Genomic DNA, 24,415 nt, shown 5'->3' with positions numbered 1-24,415 from the left:
TTATCCTCATTGTACCTGAAGTAGCGCTGACACCCTGTTCTCCTTTTTGCCCAACAGAGCCTCTCTCTCCCTCTACTCCAGGAGGACCAAGTTTTCCAGGCGGTCCCTGAATTCCTCGAGATCCCTGTGGACCTGTTTAAGATGGCAGAAAATAAATATTGTCATATAGTATATCTAATAATCCATAGTCATTGACCAAACTTTAGAGATATTGCACTATGAAAGGAAGTTCAGTAGCTGCAATCCATTTGCCTATTGATCTTGAACAAATATTGCCACCACTGCCACTACAAGTTGTGGCAACCCCCATATCTGGTGGCACCACTCAGTCGCAACCTCTCTCCTCCTCTTGCTTGAATAACCACTGGATAAGTATCTCCTTATCGTGAATGTAGGTCCTGTAACATGGATAATAATTGGAAGAGATTAGAAGTTGTTCAAGCTGAGAATGCTTGCTGCAACTAGTAGAGTTGCTATGAAGACCTTCTATTCCTCTGCTATTCATCTACTCCACTATTTATGTGGCCTCACTCACTGTGACCTTGTTAAGATGAACTCTGGTGCCAAATATACAGTGTTCCATGCCCTAAGAGCTGACAGCAGAGGTGAATAAATTAGCCTCCTTACCTTTCCACAAATGTGCAAAGTTGGGACATGAAATGCACTGCAATAGTGGGAACAGTACTACAAAGCTAGCAGCTTTCTACTTTTACTAGCATAATTTGTATTTCTGTCTATTTGCTTATACTGAAAAGAAAGCTATAATGAATAATTGAAGTTAGTGTTGAACTGCTGTGATAAGGCATTGATCAGTTACCTCGTTCTCCCTTTTCTCCTTTTGCTCCTTCTTTGCCATCTCTTCCATCCCTTCCAGGCAATCCACTGGAGCTATGTGTACTGCAGGATATAACAGCACAAGTATTTACAACTTCCTCACGTCGAACATTATCTGTAGTAGTATGTGCATTTAGGAGGAATCCATATAGTAGAAAACTGAAAAGCTGTATCAACCTCATTGTTCGGGATTTTTCTCTAAAAAATAAGAAATTGTTACATAAAACTGCTTACACTTGTTTAAATTAATAATACAGTCTATATTATAATACTACTAGCTGAAGGACCCGGCTTTGCACAGGTATATTTAATCTATTTCATTTAATGTTTGTGTGTGTCATTAAAAGATATTGACATTATCCACTATAATAGTGACATCTACAGTACCCCGCCCCCTTAACAGTGTCCTCCACAGTGTCCGCCACGTATCCTTAAAATGGGATCTCATCAGCAGCCCACCCCCTTAACTTTGACCTTTATAGCAGCCTACCCCTTTAACAGTGAGTTCCACAACACCCCACCCCCTTGACATTGACCTCCGCAGTGGCCCGCCCCTTAACAGTGATCTCTACAGCACCCCCTACTTAACACTGACCATAGGTTACCGTCCCCTTAACTGACCTCCACCATTCCTGGCCCCCTTAACAAAGACTTCCACAGTGACTGCCCCTTTAACAGTGACTGCCACAGTACTGCGCTTCCTTAACAGTGACCTCCACTGTACCCCACTCCCTTAACAGTGACCTCACAGTACTCCACTGCCTTAACAGTGACCTCACAGTACCCTGCTGCCCCTTTATTAGTGGCCTCGACATTCCCCTCCTCCCTTAACAGTGACCTCCACAGTGGCCGGCCCCCTTAACAGTAACATCCACAGCGCCCTCCCCTTTAACAGTGACCTGCACAGTGGCCTACCCTTTATTAGTGACCTCCACAGTACCAGGTCTCATTAACATTGATTTCCACAATAACCCGCCCCTTTAACAGTGACCTCCACAGAGCTCCGTTCCCTTAAAATGTGACTTCCACAACACCCCACCCCCTTAACAGTGACCTCTACAGCACCCCACCCTTAACACTGAACTCCATAGTGGACTGTCCCCTTAACTGTGACCTCAACCGTTCCCTGCCCCCTTAACAGAGAGCTCCACAGCATCTCATACCTTAACAGTGACTTCCACAGCAGCCACCCCTTTATTAGTGACCTCCACAGTACCTCATCTCCTTAACAGTGATTTCCACAACATCCTGCCCCCTTAACAGTGGCCTCAACAGCAATCTGCCCCTTAACACTGCCCTCCATAGCGGACCGTCCGCTTAACTGTGAACTCCATATCATCCTGCCCCTAGGGTAGCCAGAGGTCCGGTTTTAGACCGCACAGTCCGGCTTTCAGACTCCCTGTCCTCCGTCCGGCACAGGGCATGGACAGACACAGTGATGCCATTTTCAACAGCTAAATCTCAGACAGCAGCACTGTGCTGTCTGAGCATGAGCTGCACGGAGAAAGTCACCCTCCCTCCAACCCCTGCAGCTGACAGAAGTAGATTTTTACCTTAATTTTTTCAATCCCCATCGGCTGCGGAGTGGGAGGGGGTGTGGATTAACTAGGTCATGGCGTGGCTTAGCAGTACCAGGGGGCGGGGTTTTAAGTCCATCTTTTAAGGGTGGCCTAAATGGCCACCCTACCTGCCCTCTTAACTATGACCTCCACAGCACTCCACTCCCTTAACAGTGTCATTCACTGCGCCATGCCCCTTTAAAGCTGACTTACAGCAGTGAAGAAAAATGCCTGGGTTGTTATGGAAACCTGGTGTAAAACTGTGTGTATGTGTAGACTAAGGACCCGCGACTTCTATTGGCTGATAAGGGACATGTGACAGTGTGTATTGCAGTTGGGATATGAAGAGAAAGACCTGCAGGATTCTATTGGCTAATGTAGGTCATGTGATGTGCCATATTTGAATTTTTTTTTTCATATCTCAGGACCGGTACGTCCTAGAGAGATGAGACCCATATAAAACCTTTCTGGACACCTGATTCATGATTGTAAATGCAACAGTGCGGATTCCTTTAGCAGACATACACACATACACTCAGCTTTATATATTAGTTTGAGAACATAAGGATAGTAGCCAGTAATAATTTTCTTTTGTAGAAAGTAACACTAATTCCTATCTTTTCACCTTGCATAAACTATTCAGCGTGAATAAAAGCCCTATGACTCAATACTTAGGGCAATTATTAGGAGTTAATTGTTTATTCCTAATCAATGGCTATTCATTTAGTTTTAATTACATGTAGAGATGAGCGAACCCCTCAAGATTTGTCCGGTCTGAATATTTGAAAAAGTTTGGTATGGATCCAAATCGATTTGGACTGAAACAAGTTGCTCCAATTGCCCTGAAAGTTGGTATATAACCCCCTCTAGCCTCCTAGTTTTAAGGAAAACTTGTTTTCTCTTTTCCTTAATTTTTTTATAAATTTTCTCCCCTTTCCCCTACCCAAGCTCTGGGACGCAACAACCGCAATAGTAAATGATGTCTAAGCGATTCTGACATACATAGCTATGGGTAAAAGCATGTTTTACGCTGTTAACATACAGAGTGTTTAACCCCTTAAGATCCCATGTACAGCGCAACCAGAAGTGACTTAAGGACGGCGCAAGGTTCGCGGGGCTCTGGTGAAGGATGGGGGGGGGGGGTGAAAGTAGATTTTTACCTTAATTTTTTCAATCCCCATCGGCTGTGGAGTGGGAGGGGGTGTGGATTAACTAGGTCATGGCGTGGCTTAGCAGTACCAGGGGGCGGGGTTTTAAGTCCATCTTTTAAGGGTGGCCTAAATGGCCACCCTACCTGCCCTCTTAACTATGACCTCCACAGCACTCCACTCCCTTAACAGTGTCATTCACTGCGCCATGCCCCTTTAAAGCTGACTTACAGCAGTGAAGAAAAATGCCTGGGTTGTTATGGAAACCTGGTGTAAAACTGTGTGTATGTGTAGACTAAGGACCCGCGACTTCTATTGGCTGATAAGGGACATGTGACAGTGTGTATTGCAGTTGGGATATGAAGAGAAAGACCTGCAGGATTCTATTGGCTAATGTAGGTCATGTGATGTGCCATATTTGAATTTTTTTTTTCATATCTCAGGACCGGTACGTCCTAGAGAGATGAGACCCATATAAAACCTTTCTGGACACCTGATTCATGATTGTAAATGCAACAGTGCGGATTCCTTTAGCAGACATACACACATACACTCAGCTTTATATATTAGTTTGAGAACATAAGGATAGTAGCCAGTAATAATTTTCTTTTGTAGAAAGTAACACTAATTCCTATCTTTTCACCTTGCATAAACTATTCAGCGTGAATAAAAGCCCTATGACTCAATACTTAGGGCAATTATTAGGAGTTAATTGTTTATTCCTAATCAATGGCTATTCATTTAGTTTTAATTACATGTAGAGATGAGCGAACCCCTCAAGATTTGTCCGGTCTGAATATTTGAAAAAGTTTGGTATGGATCCAAATCGATTTGGACTGAAACAAGTTGCTCCAATTGCCCTGAAAGTTGGTATATAACCCCCTCTAGCCTCCTAGTTTTAAGGAAAACTTGTTTTCTCTTTTCCTTAATTTTTTTATAAATTTTCTCCCCTTTCCCCTACCCAAGCTCTGGGACGCAACAACCGCAATAGTAAATGATGTCTAAGCGATTCTGACATACATAGCTATGGGTAAAAGCATGTTTTACGCTGTTAACATACAGAGTGTTTAACCCCTTAAGATCCCATGTACAGCGCAACCAGAAGTGACTTAAGGACGGCGCAAGGTTCGCGGGGCTCTGGTGAAGGATGGGGGGGGGGGGTGAAATCACGGCACCATGCCTGCTCCTACCGGCAGGCAGCCATTCCAGGTAAGGGCAGCTTGGTGCTGAACTGCCCCCCTGCAGCCCCGATCACTGCTATTGGCCAGATTCCTCACACATGCCCATCACAGCTCCGGCTGTGATACGGAGCTGCAAATGGGGTGGGGTGGGGGATGTCATGCGGAGGTGACTGGTGTTGAACAAGTCAGCACCTGTCTCCTCCTAGGTCAGGCAGAGGACACCAGTGTTTTGGGTCCCCTGCCAGCGCTGCTATTGGCTGGAACAACGCTCCAGCCAATGGCAGCGCTATAGAAGAAAGAAGAAAAGAAGAAGAAAGAACATCTGGAATAGCTGCACAGATTCTATTTTTCATTTGCAGCTGTTCCAGATCCATAAACCACCCTCCGTCTCTGTCCCTGTCCCTTCCCGCCAGCTCCCCTGCTCCTGTACAAGGTACTACTACCACTTTCCCCAAAACCAGTTTGTATCCTGGACTACAACAGGCACATAGGAGGAGTGGATCTTGCAGGTCAACTTATGAAGCCCTACAGTACCACATGAAAAACAAAAGTGTGGTACAAAAAACTGGCCGTACATATTGTACAGATGGCAATGTGCAATTCATGCTATTTCATTCTGCCGGCCACAGAGGAGCTTTCCTTCAGTTCCAAGAGGTGGTAATCAAGGCCCTAATTTTTCAAACCCACGCCAGGGAGGGTCCCAGTGTTATGGACTATTGATACAAAATGGATACTTGCTTGTTGAGGACTATGTTTAGATAAGATGGCGGCCAGGCAGTCAGCCAACACCTATAAACTAGAATCTTACTTTGTGTTTTTATAATCTGTTTCTTTGTGGTTTCCGTTCAGCTCAAGCAAGCAGTTACAAAGAAAGAAGAAGTAACGGTTTCACCCAGGAGCAAGGGTGGAGGGAGGAGGAATTTCCTCTGGCCGTCAAGGTTACAGAAATGTATAGAGTTAATAGCCAATAGAAAAGATATACTTTATCTTTCACCCCCCTCCCACTCCTTCCTCTCGTGAAACCTATGTATTGTCTGCTTTTTCAGAAATAAACCAGAGATACTGATTAACTCCATTTAGTGGGTTGTCTGTCTGATCTCTCCGTGCACGTACTTTAATTAATTTGGAGCAGTACATCAACCGAACTGGCAGCTTGGCCAGAACCAGAACAATTTTGGCGCCAATCGTGGGGCTCGAGGATTGGACCCTCTGTTCCCGTACCCCCAGAGACCAGACGAGGAGAGGCGCACTAACGGACACCGGGATCGCAACCAGTGATATGAGGTAGGAAAATTGAGTCATCTTGCCTATAAAGTGTCCCCTGGTGTAGCCTCTTGGTGTTCGTCTGAGGGAGGGGTGCGGAAGCAGTCTGGGACGTCCTCGAGGGCATGAAAGTAAGAACCCCATATGTTTTAAGTCTTGATGTACTGTGTTGTGCCTATAAGTTGTGAAGACCCTGTTGACAAGTATCACTGACGGAGACACGGAGTTCTCCTGTGTGCCTGTATCGGAGTTCAGCCCGGTGTCTGACTCGAATCTCCATAAAGGGGACGATCACAGATGGGTGGAGAGCGGTTCGCGGTAGCCCAGAGTGTGCTGACCGGGACTCAAAGGTCTTCGCGTCCAGTGATTACTCTATACAGGAGGTCTTTAGGCGGCTTCAGTAGGTACGAGAGATAATAGGAAATGAGGAAAGTGTCCCGAAGGGTTACTGTTCACCTGAACAGTACGTGGCGGATAGGAGAGGCAAACATTTCATAAAAGGATAAACTAAGTTGGAGAAGAGTTATAGTGTCTGTAAAGGAGGCATCCTATGTATTGCCACCTGGCAAGTGTTGTTAAACGAGAAGAGAGGGAAGTTAGAAGATGATAAATTGACAGACATGGTCCGTGTGTGGTTGGACTGTAGTAAAGAATTTGAACAGACCGGGGGGGGGGGGGGAACTAAATTTTGATGAGAAAAGACAGAGATATTTCTGTAAGCCTGGTGTTGCATTGATACATGACTTCACGCTGAACACGCCACCACCCTATAATGGCGCCGGGAAGAAAGCAGGTGGGTGGACCTGCAAAACATGTGGTCAACAGAATCCCTCCTCCCGTGATACGTGCCTTCCCTGTGGGGTTCCCCACCCACAAAACCACACCTTGGTAACTACTCCCCGGCACGTCCCATCACTTCCCGTGTTAGCTACAGCGCCATCTTGTCCCCAGGCAACGCCCATGAACGGACCTTTAATATCATTCGGTCCGGACCCCCCCCGTCACTCCTATGTCACCCTTGCCCCTTCCTACTACCTTGTACCCCATGGTTAACCCGGACGGTACATTCATGCTACCCCACTCACCTGCCACCCTTACTCCTATAATGGTAGGGGGGCAACCTGATGAAGCAGAACAGGGGGATGCAGACGGTGCTGCAGAATCCACAATGGGCATACAAAATGCACCGGGTAATATGCAGACTCCTTCGCGGGGTACCCCGACAGACTACGGTGATCCGCCAACTTTATCCCTGGCACCACAGTGGACTGTACCCATGACCGTGCGCCCATCACGACGTTCACAAGATCAAATACTGCAGGGTCAGATTACAGAGTTACAAAAGAACTTACAGAAAATTGAGCAGGGAAACCTTGAGACACTGAAAGAAGCCCTAGCACTTAACCGGCCACAGGGACCACCAAAATATGTGTCTTTCACCCCACAACAGTTATTCACCATAGTGAATTTACTGCCTGACCCTGAGACCCATCCCATGCCCTTTTTCAGGAAACTGTCCCAAGTGCATCAAACCTATGGGTGCACATGGTCGGACCTGCAAAGTATAGTGGAAAACAAGACAGGTGAATACTCCACACTGATAATGGATCAAATCCACATCCCTGAACTTAAAGGTGCTAACTTTGACCCCCGGGATCATGAGTCTGGAAAATTCTTTATAGAACAACTACAGAAATGGACAAAAGCTAAATTAGCAGATCATTCCACCACATTGCAGGACAGCTGCGGGGGATCAGTTGACCCCCACCTTTTTTCTTTTCACAGAAATGTTAGTTTCTGCTGTGTTAGTTTGAGATCCTCTTTCTGATAAGAAACTGTCTCGCTTCTTGGTCTTTGTGGTTTTCACTCAAATTATGTGACACCCACAGCTGCTGGATGTCTGACAATAAAATTCTGCACTGATTCATATGAGCAAGGGGATTCGCTGCAAACCATTTTGCACCTCATCCCCAATACTCTCTGGGCCAGAGGACCCCAGGATATTGGATACCTCAATGTCCCACTAGTCACTGTGACCCTTGTAGGACCCCAAAGTCCTACCATACAAAGAGACTGGACCCAGTAGCCAGAGAAGCCCCTTCCTGTGTTAGAGCTATCCATGCTGCCAGCTCTCTTCTAAACGTCACATCTGACGTTGTGCTTGGTCATCCCCTCACTATTCTGGCTCCCCATGACATTTCTGCCATCCTCCAGCAGACTCAACCTAAACACCTCACTGCACAGCGCCACCTCCGGCTTCAGTGTAGTTTGCTTCTGCCAGATAATGTCACCATTCAGAGGTGCCACATCCTCAATCCTGCTGCACTCCTTCCTCTTCCAAGGGGGGAGTATAATGGAGATTCTGAAGATTTTATTGATCTACATGCTGAAGAGGATCTTCAGGAAGAAGAACTATGGGCCTCAACCGACTCTCTTTACAAGGAACAAGAACATGATTGCATCACAATGATGGAAGCTGAAGTAGGGACACCACCATCAGTCCAAGACACTCCTCTGACAAACCCTCATTGGATTCTCTTTGTGGACGGCTCAAGGTACGCCAATGACAAGGGGAAGTTCCATACAGGCATGGCAGTCACAAGTGAGCATGAAGTGCTGTGTGCAAGACAATTGCACCCAGACCAGTCAGCACAAGAAGCTGAACTCATTGCCCTCACTGAAGCCTGCCTCATGGCAAAAGACTCTACCGCCAATATCTACACAGATTCTAGATATGCCTTTGGAGTGGTTCATGACTTTGGACTAATATGGAAGGCCCGGGATTACATTACAGCTGCAGGAACCCCGATTAAGAATGCTGCAGCAGTAGCAGCCCTAATGGCAGCAGTACTCCTGCCCAACTAAGTGGCAGTGATCAAAGTAAAGGCCCATACTCGAGCTGACACCCCTGAGGCCAGAGGAAACGCCCTAGCTGACCAAGCGGCCAAGGAAGCAGCAGTGAAAGAGGAAAGAGTCCAGTCAGACCAGATTATGATAACACAGGAAGACCTGGAACAAGAAGAAATCACATGGAACCTCCTGAAACAAATACAGAAACAGGCCACGCCACAAGAAAAATTGGATTGGCTAAAAAAGTCAGCCCAAGAAGAGAAAGAATCTGGACTGTGGACCCAAGGAAGGAGAGCATCTCTGCCCAAAGCTCTCTATGCTCTGATAGCTTCAATAACTCATGGGCCCACCCACCAATCTAAGACCATCATGAAAGAACTAATAGACAAAATATGGGTGGCCCCAGGTATAACCCCTGTCCTGGTGAGGCATACTCAGTCTTGCCTCATCTGTGCACAGTGCAACCTGGGAAGACCTGAGCCTACACCAACCAAATGTCTCCCCAAAGCCTAGTACCCGTTCCAACGGATTCAAATTGACCACATCCAGATGCCAATGTGCCAAGGGTTTCAATATGTGCTAGTAGTGATAGACTTGTTCTCTGGGTGGCCAGAAGCCTACCCCGTCCGAAACCAGACAGCAACCACTACTGCAAAAAAACTGATGCAGGAGCTTGTCTGTAGGTTCGGACTACCTGAGGTCATTGAGAGTGATCAGGGCCCAGCATTCACTGCTAGATTAACCCAAGAAGTCTGGAAGATGGTAGGGTCACACTTAGCCTATCACACACCCTACAGACCCCAGAGCAGCGACAAAGTCAAACGACTGAACGGGGTACTGAAGTCCAAGATGCTGAAAATGACTGGGGAGACAGGGCTCAGTTGGGTACAATGCCTGCCAATAGCACTATTTTCAGTTAGACACACCCCTAGGCCTCCACACCAAATTTTGTTTAGGACACGGCCTAGGATGGGGCAATACTTCCCACAGCAATTGCAAATGCATTATGAATCTGTTGCTAAATATGTGATTGCCCTGAGTAAACAATTGTCTAACATACGTGCACAAGTTTTCTCTTCCATTCCAGATCCTGACTTCCTAGAGGGAAGAGAGTGGGTGGTGGTCAAGAAACACATCAGAAACACCCTCGAACCACGATACAAGGGGCCTTACCAGATGTTGCTGACTACCCCGACCTCTGTAAAACTCGAAGGGAGGCTTACCTGGATCCACGCCTCACATTGTAAAAGAGTAAAAAGGCTGTCCCGACGACCCTGGAACAATAAGCCATGAGGATTCACATACTGATCATGACTTTGACAGTGGGCATATCTGCAGTGTTCACGCCACTGGGTAATAAATGGGACAATTCACTGACACGGCACCATCAAATTCTAGTCCAGGGGTTGAGACACTCAGAGATTGTTGGATCTGTACCCACAGTCCCGTGAGTTCAACCAGTATGCCTTATTTTGCAATACCCGTGGACCTTTCTGAACTGATTGACCTGTCTAATTCTACCATCTTTCTCACTAGTATACACCAAGTTAAATCCAGTACACACAAGGACAGGGAAGTAGCCTTACCTGTTGCAGGGTGGGCAGATGCCCCATGGCTCATGATAAACAGATCAGGACCCTCGGTAGATTATAGCTCTACTCCTTGGCAAGATGGACACTGGGCTAATGTCACATGTTTTCCAAGCTGGACACACTGTTATTGTCTCCAAGTACAAACCAAAGGTATGACATTTAGTCCACACATACACTCAGGTTGCAATGATTCAAAAACAGACAGCCACATGCAGTGTATTGGTGTGGATGCTGAGAACGGAAAGGATCTGCCCTGTAACAACCGTACTGTACAGGATCTCCTGACAGGTATATTAGCTAACGACACCGAAAGTCAGTCAAAAGGATATGAGTTGGCGAAAGGGATAAAATTAGCCAAACTAATTACCCGATTATTCAATGGCACAGCAGTAGCAGTTCCAGACGACATATACTTAGACACAAAGCATACAAATGGTTATCCGAGAATGTCACAGGACTGTGCACCATCGCCAGGCTTACTCCTGCTACCTTTATAGTACCACACTCTGAAATTGACATAAATGCAGTACCTAAACACACCTTGTATAGTAGGGCCAAAGATAACACACCCAGACCAAATGGCAAGCCACATGTAGTAGAGATGAGCATTTCCAACAAAATTGTTAGTTCCATCTTCATATATCCCATGATAGCGCAGATGTGGGATCATCTGGTAGTAGCAACAGACTACCTGGATGACCAAATATGGGAAGTGATGAGACTTATGAATACCTCAGACATTGTGCAAAACCAGTTAATCATTGTCACCAACCAACACACATTAGTTCTAGATTATGTTACAGCTAAAGATGGAGGTATGTGCCAGATTGTGGGACCCTCTTGTTGCCATTACATAGACCCGCAGGGTAATTTGCAAGTTATGGCGGATTTAAGAGATAAATGGCTGGATGCACATAAAGCTGATAAAGATACATGGTGGTCTGATACCTTCTCTTCTCTTAACCCCAATAACTGGTTCAAAGGTATTGGGGGTTGGCTCATGGAAATTGTCCAAGTAATATTGCAGGTAGACCTAATAATATTGGTGATATATGTAGTGATTAAGCTCGTTCTTATTTGTGTGACCCGCTTTTCAAAAAGAATGAAGAAAACTGATGAACGACCTATTATGCTCCTCTACGATGAGAAAGGACAGAAGGAAACATCGTTCAACACAGCTCCCCCTCCTCACAATGATGCCTGGCTGAGATAGGGTGAGATGAATCCCAAGGTATTACCACAAGTCCGAGCAACCAGGAGCCTACCTGTAAGGGGTAGGTTGTCGCCACTGCGGGTGAAGAGGATACGAATGGTATGCCCAGGGGATTCGCTAGGCGAAGGGAAAGTCTACAATCAAGTCTCCAAGGGGGGACTGTTATGGACTATTGATACAAAATGGATACTTGCTTGTTGAGGACTATGTTTAGCTAAGATGGCAGCCAGGCATTCAGCCAACACCTATAAACTAGAATCTTACTTTGTGTTTTTATCATCTGTTTCTTTGTGGTTTCCGTTCAGCTCAAGCAAGCAGTTACAAAGAAAGAAGAAGTAACGGTTTCACCCAGGAGCAAGGGGGGAGGGAGGAGGAATTTCCTCTGGCCGTCAAGGTTACAGAAAAGTATAGAGTTAATAGCCAATAATAAAGATATACTCTATCTTTCACCCCCCTCCCACTCCTTCCTCTCGTGAAACCTATGTATTGTCTGCTTTTTCAGAAATAAACCAGAGATACTGATTAACTCCATGTAGTGGGTTGTCTGTCTGATCTCTCCGTGCACGTACTTTAATTAATTTGGAGCAGTACATCAACCGAACTGGCAGCTTGGCCAGAACCAGAACACCAGTACTTCTGGAAGTTATGCTGCCCGTGTTGTATCAGGGCAACATTTCCCAGGTCAAGACCCCCAGACAGCAAGGAAGGGAAGGACCCAAAAAAGAAGCAGTTTGTGTTCCAAAAGGTTGATAAGGGAAGACACAATTTACCACTGCAAAACCTGCCCTGAAAAACCTGGCATGCAGGAGTGCTTCAGAATCTATCACTCATCCATGGAGTATTAATTTAATTTCATCCTTTATACTTCCTGCAATATTTCCAGTTTATATCTCTGATTTAGTCCACCTCGCTTGCATATCCACTTTCTAACAACCAATACATATTTTTTTCAAAAGTGCCCTTTCCACAACTTAAAATGTTCGTACGGGGGTGCTCTTTCCGAAATGGGGTCACTTCTTGGGGCTTTTCATTTCTGGGGACCTCAGAAACGTATTTAATGCGACATGGCAGCTAAAATCCATGTCTGTTTATTAAGCCCTGCAAAAAACATATTTTGCATTTTGCCTCTAGAGCCCTGCTGTGCGCCCATACAGCAGGCTAAGAGCACATATGGGGTGTTCGCAAAAAGAGAGAAAATGGGGAACATATACTGGGGTGCATTTTCTCCTTTGACCCTTTGTGAAAGTGAAAAATTTGGGTCTGCTAGTCATTTTTCCATTTTTACAAATGTGTGCTTTTGAAATGCTTTCACAAGTGTTTCTGTCTTTTTTGAGACACCAGTTTGCTGAATAGTACCCTTTCCACAATTTAAAATGTTTGTACTTGGGTGCTCTTTCCAAATGGGGACTTCTTGGGGTTTTTCATTTCTGGGGACCTCAGGAATTTGTTTAACGTGACATGGCACCTAAAATCCATGTCTGCCAATTCAGGCCTGGCAGCAAAATTCATATTTAGCAGTTTGCCTGCTGTGCACCCATACAGCAGGCTGCAAGCACATATGGGGTGGTTTTTGAATGGGGATAAAATGCGGAACACATCATAGGGTGCATTTTCTCCTTTAACCCCTTATAAAAATAATTGGGGTCTGTTAGTAATAATTTTTTTGTAGTGGCAGTAGGGGATTAACAGCGAGGAGCAGCAGCAGCTGAGTCAGTGGTTGCTGCAGCAGCAGCCACATGGTACATGTTGGCAGAAAGGCAGCAACCTTACGGAAAATGATGGTCAGCAGGTTGCAGCAGTGACGTGATGGTGGCGATGGCAGCAGCAGCCATACAGAACATGATGGTTAGCAGGTCACAACAGTGGCATGATGAAAGCAGCAACAACAGCCATACAGAACATGATGGTTGGCAGGTCACATTTGTGGCATAATGCAGGCAGAAGTAGCAGTACAGAACGTGATGGTAGGCAGATCACAGCAGTGGCATGATGGTGGCAAGCAGGATGGCAGACATCAATGGTGGAAAGATGGGGCACTGTCAGCAAGGTTAGATCTATTCATAAGAGTCAGTCGGAGGAGTGTGAAAATTCTGCTGAATTCAGGATTCGTTCATTTGACAAAAGTGACAATTTGGACACTGGTAGATGAGAACATGGTCCATTTGGATGTCACCACACCCCCTGCAGCACTAAAAACCCTCTCAGTGATGGCACTGGAGGCTGAGCAAGAAAGACACTGTGACCCCTGGCTCCATGACATGGTGTCAGACTCTGATCTCACCTCCACATCATCCTGCTGTGACTGAAAGGAAGAGTGAGCCATCCGATCCTCAATCTCTTTCTCTTTATCCTCAACAACGTTGCACCTTTATGAAGCCAGAAGGGACAACTGCAGCCTACTACTAATACTTCTGTCCGTATAGTTGATGCTGCTGATACCCATATTCTGGCTCTGGATCTTTAATTTGTAACCCTTCTGTAACCCTGACATTTGTGTGCCTCTCAGATAGTGTTGTGCACTACCTGGTGTATTGCTGCAATTATCACATATGCAGCTTTACTAAACTTACTCCCCCCCAAACAAAAATTGAATTGCAACCTTAAAAACCTGCAACCTGGAAAAATTCATGAACATTAATAGATTATTAAAGACCAGGCCTCATGCTCAATTTCACACTCACACTCACAGGTAGATTGCTACTATACCTTGTGTAATGCTGCAGGAATCATGTATATATACTCCTTAATGAAATTAAACCCCCCCCAAAAAATTTTTTATTTGCAACCAGGTCTAGAAATAAATGAATGTTTATGTATATATGCTACTTAATTAAATTTAACCCCGCAAGAAATGATGTCTGTGAAAATGAAGGGAGGGGGGTGAAAATATTTCCTTGCAGGTAGCTGCTTTTGAGGTCTTCACTATAGCAGCTGCAGTTCTGCTAGTAGGTACATTTGTTGATCACGAATATTCGAATTACAAATTTTTATCGCTAATATAGGTACTTCGAAAATTTGTGAATATTTAGAATATATTGATATATATTCGCAATTTAGAATATTCAAGATTTTTATATTGCAAATTTTTGCAATGCGGATTTTCGTAATGCAAATATTTATCGGAAATTTTTCAATTGCCGAGTAAAAACATGATTCCTCCCTGCTTCTTGTCTGTGGGGCAATGAAGCAAGAAGCAGGGAGGAATCATGACTTTAAATGGGAAAAATTATGGATATTCTAAAAAACTAATATATAGCACTATATTGAATATATTTGTTTTTTCGAATATTCGTAATATTCTAAAACAAGACAGTTCTGGGCTCCAGTGAACAAAGCAGACATAGGAGAGCTGGAGAGGGTTCAGAGGAGGGCAACTAAAGTAATAACTGGAATGGGGGCAACTACAGTACCCTGAAAGATTATCAAAATTAGGGTTATTCACTTTAGAAAAAAGACGACTGAGAGGAGATCTAATTACTATGTATAAATATATCAGGGGTCAGTACAGAGATCTATCCCATCATCTATTTATCCCCAGGACTGTAACTGTGATGGGGGGACATCCTCTGCGTCTGGAGGAAAGAAGGTTTGTACACAAACATAGAAGAGGATTCTTTACGGTAAGAGCAGTCAGACTATGGAACTCTCTGCCTGAGGAGGTGGTGATGGTGAGTAAAATAAAGGAATTCAAGAGGGGCCTGGATGTATTTGTGGAGCGTAATAATATTACAGGCTATAGCTTCTAGAGAGGGGTCGGTGATCCAGGGAGTTATTCTGATTGTCTGATTGGAGTCGGGAAGGAATTTTTATTCCCCTAAAGTGAGGAAAATTGGCTTCTACCTCACAGGTTTTTTTTGCCTTCCTCTGGATCAACTTGCAGGATGACAGGCCGAACTGGATGGACAAATGTCTTTTTTCGGCCTTATGTACTTTGTTATATAGTGAACATATATATTTAAAAAAACGAATATAGAGCAATTTAGCTAATATAGTGCTATAATCTTCTTTGTCTAATAATTGTAATTTTTTTCTCATCTGAAGTTCAGATTGGAAAAAAAATTATACTATTGAAAAAAATGATTATAGCACTATATTAGCTAAATTGCTGTAAATTCATTTTTTATATACGCTGTATTGCTATATATTCTTGTTTTAGAATATTATGAATATTCGAAAAAAACTAATATATTCAATATAGTGCTATGACTCATTGGCCCACAAGCAAGAAGCAGGGAGGAATCATGTTTTTGCTCGGCAATTGAAAAATTTGCTATAAAAATTTGCATGATGAAAATTCTCATATTACGCGATCATTGCCTTGTCGATTTTTCGAGTAAAAAAATCGTAGAATATAACAAATATTCGAATTTGCTAATATTCCCTGAATATTCTACAAAATATTTGAGAAATATCGCGAATTTAAATATGACCCCTGCCGCTCATCACTAGTACAGCCAGCCATAGCTCATATCTTCTCTCTCCTTGGCTGTCAGCTACCCTGCGTGTCCCTAATCTACACACACAATTCTTCTTTGTAATCCTAGCCTCCATTCTCCCTGGCAATATAGTACAAGCTTGATTGATTTCTGACTGTCCCTGATAGATTTTTGTCTCTGACTTCCTAAGATCATTTTTCTTGCAGACACCTTAACACCTAGCTACTCTTATTCACAGCCCAACACATAATTGTGTTCTGCTTGTTCTGCTAGGGCACTTCCTTGCCTGCTGCAGCATTTTTTGACTCATCCAGCCTGTATGTTAGCCTGGGAGCCAATCAGGGCAAGCACCCCCACCCCCTCGTACTTCCGCTCAGTGTCATGTGAGAGCCCTTCTTCATCTTCCCTAGTGTTTTTCTCTTCCCGACATGTGCACTAAAATGGCTCTACGCACAGTTTTATTGGATTCATCCAAAACTAACCTGAAAAGATTCGGGTTCGCTTGCTGTTCAAAAAATAGCAAAGTTCTGGAACGAACTGGTTCTCTCTGATCCTTAATTATATGCTTCGATTATCTCATCTGTATGGGATGCAGAATCGCTACTGAAATCCTTTGTTTCGATACAGACTGTTGGCAACCAATCTCAGTTTACACAGGGCAGTGCACTGCTGACAAACAAGAATTGTATGTCCTGCAAAAGTGACAACTCACCCCAGAGTCGTCATGTTGGGAATGAGCGTTCATATAAACGTTCTTTCCTGATTATACTGTAGTCCGAATATTCTGCCTATGTAAATGGGCACTTAATGAAGTTAAAGAATTAAAATGATCACACATCTAAGTGCAACATACTTTTACAGTGCTGGCCCATGGCTGCTGCTGCTCTGCTTACCCGCTCCAGAACTTTGGTCTCGGGGGTCCAGTTCCCCCTAAAGTTTTTCTCTCGTGGTGGGCCCTGCCACAGTGGTAGCACTGTCCCATGTAGGCTGTAGCCTGCTTGCCTGCCAGGCTTCTCTCAATCTACATGTATCGGTCACTTGCTTGTGAACCCTGTGGCACTTAACAGGCGAATGTGCATCTTAACCTTCACCAGTCAATGGCTGCCATCTGCAATGAGCAGGTCACTGGTACAGTGGGTCAGTATATATGTGTAGTAGTCTATAGTAGTTTGTGACGCCAATTGCAGCTTGCGCAGGTACTGTAGCAGGGCCCTTTAAGATGTTATAACTCACGTACCAGGTGAGGAATGCCAGAGGGGGATAATGTCTCTGTATAGCAGATATGGTAGTGTCAACGGTGTCTCCTACCTTGATACGGCTGGACTCCTAGATCCTGGCTCACTTGCAACAAATTGAGTGTAATTAATAGGAGTTCTGATGGAATAATTGAGATCCAGTCTGATAATAAAGTCCAACTTGAGTTTACTGAATGGCAGCTTTGATCCATACAAGGTAACAGCAATAGTCTTTGGTCCCAGCAGGTTTTGGCAATATGTGGCAGGAATTTATATCTATTCTGCTTCTGGTACATACGCCTAGTAGATCTGGCAGGTATCTGTCTTCTGCTCTGCTTGTAGTCTGCTTAGTTTGGGCTTGACTAGCTAAGGAGGCACTTATCTTCTCCTGGTCTTGGGATCTGTACTCACAGGACTGCTCGCAGGGTATGGTGGTGTCTTCCTGGAGATCTATTGTTCTGTGGATGCTGTTTCTCTGGACGTCCAGCCGAGGTAGATGACTCAGTCTGGGAAGATGGATCTTGAAGTGAAGGAAGAATGGGCACTCTTATACCTGGACCACACAGTTAGCAAGTTGACAATAATTTTTAATGGGTATGATACCAGTGTGTGATATAACACAGAAATTACAGTCACTTATTAATATTCACAAAATAGAACTTAAATTAAAATCCTAAAAATATGCAGGCCTATACGATTTAATAAAATATAAAAAATATTCAATATAATAACAGTCCACTGATATAACTGTAACACAATCAATTTCGATCTAGCAGGTAGTGGGTTGGCTGGATGACCTGGTTTCCCGGTCAAATAATGAATTTTGTCTAGGACAAGGTACAGATAGACTGGCAAGTTGGCTGGATTCCGATAGCTACAGCAGTGACTGGTACTAAGTGAATATGGTAAACTCAGTCCAAAGTGCACAGGGTTAATGCAAATAGTGATAAAAAAAAATCTGTGCTAACAACACAGTATCACAAAGCAGCCTCGCTGCTTCTGGTACTGAAATAATAATGTGAGTTTATAAATGGTGCAAATAATACAATACAGGTACAAATATGTGGTGTTGAATATAAATATAACAGTGCTAGAAATAAAATAAAAGTATTCCGTCACAGTAGGGGATACAGAATGTTCCTTGTTCTCGGGGAGCTCGGTAATACTAATGATCCATCTGGCTTGTTGCCGTATAACTAAGGTTCAGTCTCTGTTATAATGTAACCAATGTCCTGATACAATGTAGCAGATCTCCTGAAAGTCGACCTTGTATTTAGGCTTTACAATCCACGCAATTTCTGAGATTAAACCTTGTGCTTCAATGTTATAATCTACAAGGATTTAGATTCGGCAAGTTTTGGATCCAATAACAGCAAAGTTATAGCTGCGGTAAGGTTTTTTTATATTATATAAAGAGCAATACTTATCACAATTGCAGCAACATTAGAGTGTTACTCACACTTAGTCCCGATGTCCCCTCTGTGGCGTCCCACGTGGTATAGATTCAGGGTAAGCTTACCTCTTGGTGACTGATTGCAGCCTAGCCTTGCTGTTAAATGAGAATAGTGTGCAGTCCGGTCTTGCAGTTCCACAGATACAGCTGCGAGTGAGAGAGTAATCTCTATCTCGCCGCAGGTTCGTAGTGGGTTTCTTTAATTGGAGTGGGTGTTCCACATATCTCTAGCGGCGTAAGTAGTTAGTTGCGTCTCACAGGCCCCCTTATATCACCTGTAAGTTGCCGCACTATGTCCGGAAAAAACTGTGGTTCCTTTATCTTTTCCTTAGAAAGTGCTTTCTTAGTACAGCAGATAATACAGCAGAAAACATCAAGCTGTTATAATTCCAAATTAGCCGTTTTTTGTCAGGTCCAATTCCTCCACGCCAGACGTGCCCCAGTTATTCCAATCTTTTCATGGCTCAGTGGGAACAGGAGACCATCACGCCCAGACTGGGGTCGGATCTGGTGCTCTGGCGACGGTACATCGACGATGTAATTTTTATCTGGCAGGGAGGCGCATCTAGCCTCCATACCTTCTTGGAAGAAATTAACAAAAATAATTACAATCTCAACTTCTCCTCTAGTATTAATCGGGATTACACAGAGTTCCTGGATATATACGCATTTCCACTCAGACAGACCACTATACATGCACTACTTTTCAAAAAATGGTAGCTTTTACCCATGACATCAAGTGAATGACCCCCAAAGGAAACAGGGACCAGGTATAATGGTTATACTTTATATGTATTTCCCTATATATAGTTTACAGTATACTCCATATTTTAGGAGAAGTGAGAATGGCCATTATGAATAGAAGTGACAGTACTCTGCGGCGAGCTATCTCTGCGCCATTTCTAATATTATGAGGGCTGAAGGTATCTATTTTCACATTTCTAATATTATGAGGGCTGAAGGTATCTATTTTCACATCCTATAATTATGTCATCATCATTTTTATAGCATTTTTATATTTCTATATTTTCATATTTTTAAACATATTTTAATCAAATAATTTTAATAAAAAATGTTTTAAATTTTTTAGATGATATAAAAATTATATATTTTCTATATTCCCAACAAAGATACATACAGGGAATTCATATTCTAAGACCAACCAGTCCATAGATAGTCTGCAATAAATACAATTACATGTATTAAATCAAAACTATACTATATCCCTTTGTTCTTTATAACAAAATCACTAAATATATATTTGGTGGTACAAGGTGACAAATGTCTACAGCTAAGTGATTTTATGCTATACTGGGACGTTGTCTTTGAGTTTTTTAGTATGGGACATAAATATGTATGTAATATGAAAACGCAAACAATTAGAACAAAAAAAAAATATAGGTAATGTTTCTTCTGAACCTAAGACCTTATAGTAGAAAAAACGCATGAATACACAAAAAAACGCAGGAGAACAGCAACAGATGGAAAAGCCTATCTAAGAACACCAGATCCTTCAGATCCATTCCGGGTCTATTATGGAGCCCTTTTGGAAGGGAAATGAATAAAAGCCGGCCAGTCAGATAGATCCAAATAAGCCACTGAGGAAGAAGGTGGATAACCTTCGAAACTCGTCTGGTGTGGAGGAATTGGACCTGACAAAAAACGGCTAATTTGGAATTATAACAGCTTGATGTTTTCTGCTGTATTATCTGCTGTACTAAGAAAGCGCTTTCTAAGGAAAAGATAAATGAACCTTTCTAAGGAAAAGATAAATGAAGTTTTTCCGGACATAGTGCGGCAACTTACAGGTGATATAAGGGAGCCTGTGAGATGCAACTAACTACTTACGCCGCTAGAGATATGTGGATCACCCACTCCAATTAAAGAAACCCACTACGAACCTGCGGCGTTATAGAGATTACTCTCTCACTCGCAGCTGTATCTGTGGAACTGCAAGACCGGACTGCACACTATTCTAATTTAACAGCAAGGCTAGGCTGCAATCAGTCACCAAGAGGTAAGCTTACCCTGAATCTATACCACGTGGGACGCCACAGAGGGGACATCGGGACTAAGCGTGAGTAACACTCTAATGTTGCTGCAATTGTGATAAGTATTGCTCTTTATATAATATAAAAAACCTTACCGCAGCTATAACTTTGCTGTTATTGGATCCAAAACTTGCCGACTCTAAATCCTTGTAGATTATAACATTGAAGCACAAGGTTTAATCTCAGAAATTGCGTGGATTGTAAAGCCTAAATACAAGGTCGACTTTCAGGAGATCTGCTACATTGTATCAGGACATTGATTACATTATAACAGAGACTGAACCTTAGTTATACTGCAACAATCCAGATGGATCATTAGTATTACCGAGCTCCCCGAGAACAAGGGACATTCTGTATCCCCTACTGTGACGGAATACTTTTATTTTATTTCTAGCACTGTTATATTTATATTCAACACCACATATTTGTACCTGTATTGTATTATTTGCACCATTTATAAACTCACATTATTATTTCAGTACCAGAAGCAGCGAGGCTGCTTTGTGATACTGTGTGGTTAGCACAGATTTTTTGAGATCACTATTTGCATTAACCCTGTGCACTTTGGACTGAGATTACCATATTCACTTAGTACCAGTCACTGCTGTAGCTATCGGAATCCAGCCAACTTGCCAGTCTATCTGTACCTTGTCCTAGACAAAATTCATTATTTGACCGGGAAACCAGGTCATCCAGCCAACCCACTACCTGCTAGATCGAAATTGTTTGTGTTACAGTTATATCAGTGGACTATTATTATATTGAATATTTTTTATATTTTATTAAATCGTATAGGCCTGCATATTTTTAGGATTTTAATTTCAGTTCTATTTTGTGAATATTAATAAGTGACTGTAATTTCTGTGTTATATCACACACTGGTATCATACCCATAAAAAATTATTGTCAACTTGCTAACTGTGTGGTCCAGGTATAAGAGTGCCCATTCTTCCTTCACTACAATTTTTCCTTGGTGACTGGGGTGCGACATCAGTCTGGTGCACCTTGCCGTCCTATACCCCCTTATATATCTAAGATGGATCTTGAACCTCAGCCGAGGTTGGATCCAGGGTTGGGATCCCTGTAACTGGGAGCTCCTACTAACACAGCCTCCCCCAGCAGGGGGCTGGTACACACTGCCTAGAACTTTCCTTCCTCCCCCTGAGGTAGGAAGTGGAAACCTTCCATTCCTCCTCAGAAAGGGGGGAGCTAACCTGGAATGGACTATTCCAGGCTAGATATACTAAACTGTCTATAGACTGCCTATACATTGCCGACACCTACTGGTGTACATGAAGAATTACAGCAATTTACATAAAACAGTCATAGGAAATGCACATAATGGAAAATACAATGTAAGATTTCACAGGATGATAACACATATACACTTAACATCATGTAGCAGGGTGACAGAGTTTTAGTGACATACTCTGGGATGTCACACATCTTGGGGTACTTAAAGCAGCTTTCCTTGTGGTTCTTGTCTGCTAGTGTTCTGAAAAGGTGTTCTGCAATAAATGTGTCTGTTAACGCAGCGGTCCACAACCACCAGGCCATGGCCCAGTACCGTCTCAGGGAGCGCCATTGTTAAGAGGTGGGGGTGGGAACTATTGGTTTCTGTGCTCCGCCGTTTAGCCTAATAGGCTGAAGGCAGCTAGGCCTGAGGCCTATGAGGCTGTGATAAAGTACAGTAGGTTGTGACATCACGCAGGCAGCCAAAGCAGCAGCAGGGTGGAAGAATGACAGCAGGAGCGAGGTGAGTACTTTGCTCTTCTTTTCTTAATTTTTTTTATTATTTGGTTTATGGACACCTACTGGGGGTACTATTAGTAAAGAGGCACTACTGGGGGGCCAGGCTATATTTAAAGAGTCCACTACTGGGAGGTTTTATATGTATAGAGGCTACTGCTGGGGTGCATAATATGCAAAGAGACTATTGCTGATGGGCATTATATGTATAGAGGCCACTACTGGGGCATTATATGTATAGAGGCCACTACTGGGGGCATTATATGTACAGAGGCCACTACTGGGGGGGCTTTATATGTATAGAGGCTTTGCTGGGGGCATTATATGTAAAGTGACCATTACTGATAGGCAATATATGTATAGAGGTCACTGCTGGGGTGCATAATATGCAAAGAGACTATTGCTGATGGGCATTATATGTATAGAAGCCACTACTGGGGCATTATATGTATAGAGGCCACTACTGAGGGCATTATATGTACAGATGCCACTACTGGGGGGCTTTATATGTATAGAGGCCTTGCTGGGGGCATTATATGTAAAGAGGCCACTGCTGGAGTGCATAATATGTAAAGAGACCATTGCTGATAGGCAATATATGTATAGAGGCCACTTTTGGGGCATTATATGTGCAGAGGCCACTACTGGGCAGGGGCATTATATGTAAAGAGGGAACTACTGGGGGGCTTTATACGTACAAAGGGCACAATTGGTGGGGCATTATATCTACTAGGGAGTAAATGGGGATGATTACCAAATAGGGGCATAAACTCATGCACAAAAATTAAATAGTTGTGTTCAATTTTGCAGAAAAAAGTTGTGGTCAACAGCCATGATCTGTGCAAGACTGAGGAAAAAAAGGAAAGAGAACGACTCCAGCCAGAGGAGACATCACCTATAAGTCACTGAGTGGGGGCCTAAATGGGATTATGGCATAGCAGTATTATTGGTCTTTATAAAGTGTTATTATTGGCAATATTGTATTTTGTTATGTGCATGAGTAACCTCCACTTAATCACTGCCCCGACATGTGTCCCCCAGTCCGCGGGAAAAATGTCTTGCATGAAACCGGTCCCTGGTGCAAAAAAGTTTGGGGACCACTGTGTTAACATACCAACTTCTGTCTGATTCCCAGATTTGACCCTTTGCTGCTGGGGCTGACTTCTGCCTAATCTCAGTTCTGACCCAGAGCTGCACACCCTGTTCTCAGACTTTTTATCAGATTGTACATAGTCTGTCTGCCCTGACCTCAGCCTGTCCCTGACTACAGTTTTTGTCGATCCCTTGATGCTCCGCACCAGTGTCTCTTGATCCCTATGGGTAGCAGTCACTTGAACAGAGACTACTCCAAATGGTGCACCCCCTGCAGCAAAGTCCAATCCCCTGTATAGGGGTAAAAAGATGAATACCCGGGAGGGCACATGTTGCAAAGAAAATGTAATAACAGTAGACATAACAATAATTATACTTATTTTTACAGTGTTAACTAGGGATGAGCGAACTCGAACTGTATAGTTCGGGTTCGTACCGAATTTTGGGGTGTCCGTGACACGGACCCGAACCCGGACATTTTCGTAAAAGTCCGGGTTCGGGTTCGGTGTTCGTCGCTTTCTTCGCGCTTTTGTGACGCTTTCTTGGCGCTTTTTGAAAGGCTGCAAAGCAGCCAATCAACAAGCGTCATACTACTTGCCCCAAGAGGCCATCACAGCCATGCCTACTATTGGCATGGCTGTGATTGGCCAGAGCACCATGTGACCCAGCCTCTATTTAAGCTGGAGTCACATAGCGCCGCCCGTCACTCTGCTCTGATTAGCGTAGGGAGAGGTTGCGGCTGCGACAGTAGGGCGAGAT

At 43.6% G+C, this 24,415-nt stretch overlaps 1 protein-coding gene across 9 annotated transcripts in view; it reads right to left on the bottom strand.

Moving 5' to 3' along the window:
- LOC122923205 (pulmonary surfactant-associated protein D-like) overlaps positions 1–24,415 on the bottom strand; it is a 104,373-nt gene that overhangs the window by 42,952 nt on the left and 37,006 nt on the right. The window contains exons 1-4 of one of the 9 annotated variants that reach the window (XM_044273947.1): positions 18,771–20,446; positions 17,385–17,864; positions 818–1,032; positions 16–132 (exon numbers count right to left, since the gene is read on the bottom strand). In XM_044273947.1, the coding sequence (XP_044129882.1) occupies positions 16–132; positions 818–1,016 (316 nt within the window). In that variant the 5' untranslated portion in view covers positions 1,017–1,032; positions 17,385–17,864; positions 18,771–20,446. The other 8 variants (XM_044273948.1, XM_044273950.1, XM_044273949.1 and 5 more) reach the window with 8 other exon arrangements.

Source organism: Bufo gargarizans, unplaced genomic scaffold (assembly GCF_014858855.1).
Source record: "Bufo gargarizans isolate SCDJY-AF-19 unplaced genomic scaffold, ASM1485885v1 original_scaffold_1350_pilon, whole genome shotgun sequence".
NCBI classification, from domain to species: Eukaryota; Metazoa; Chordata; class Amphibia; order Anura; family Bufonidae; genus Bufo; species Bufo gargarizans.
The sequence above is the reverse complement of the archived record's forward strand: the minus strand, read 5'-3'. Positions and strand labels throughout refer to the sequence as shown.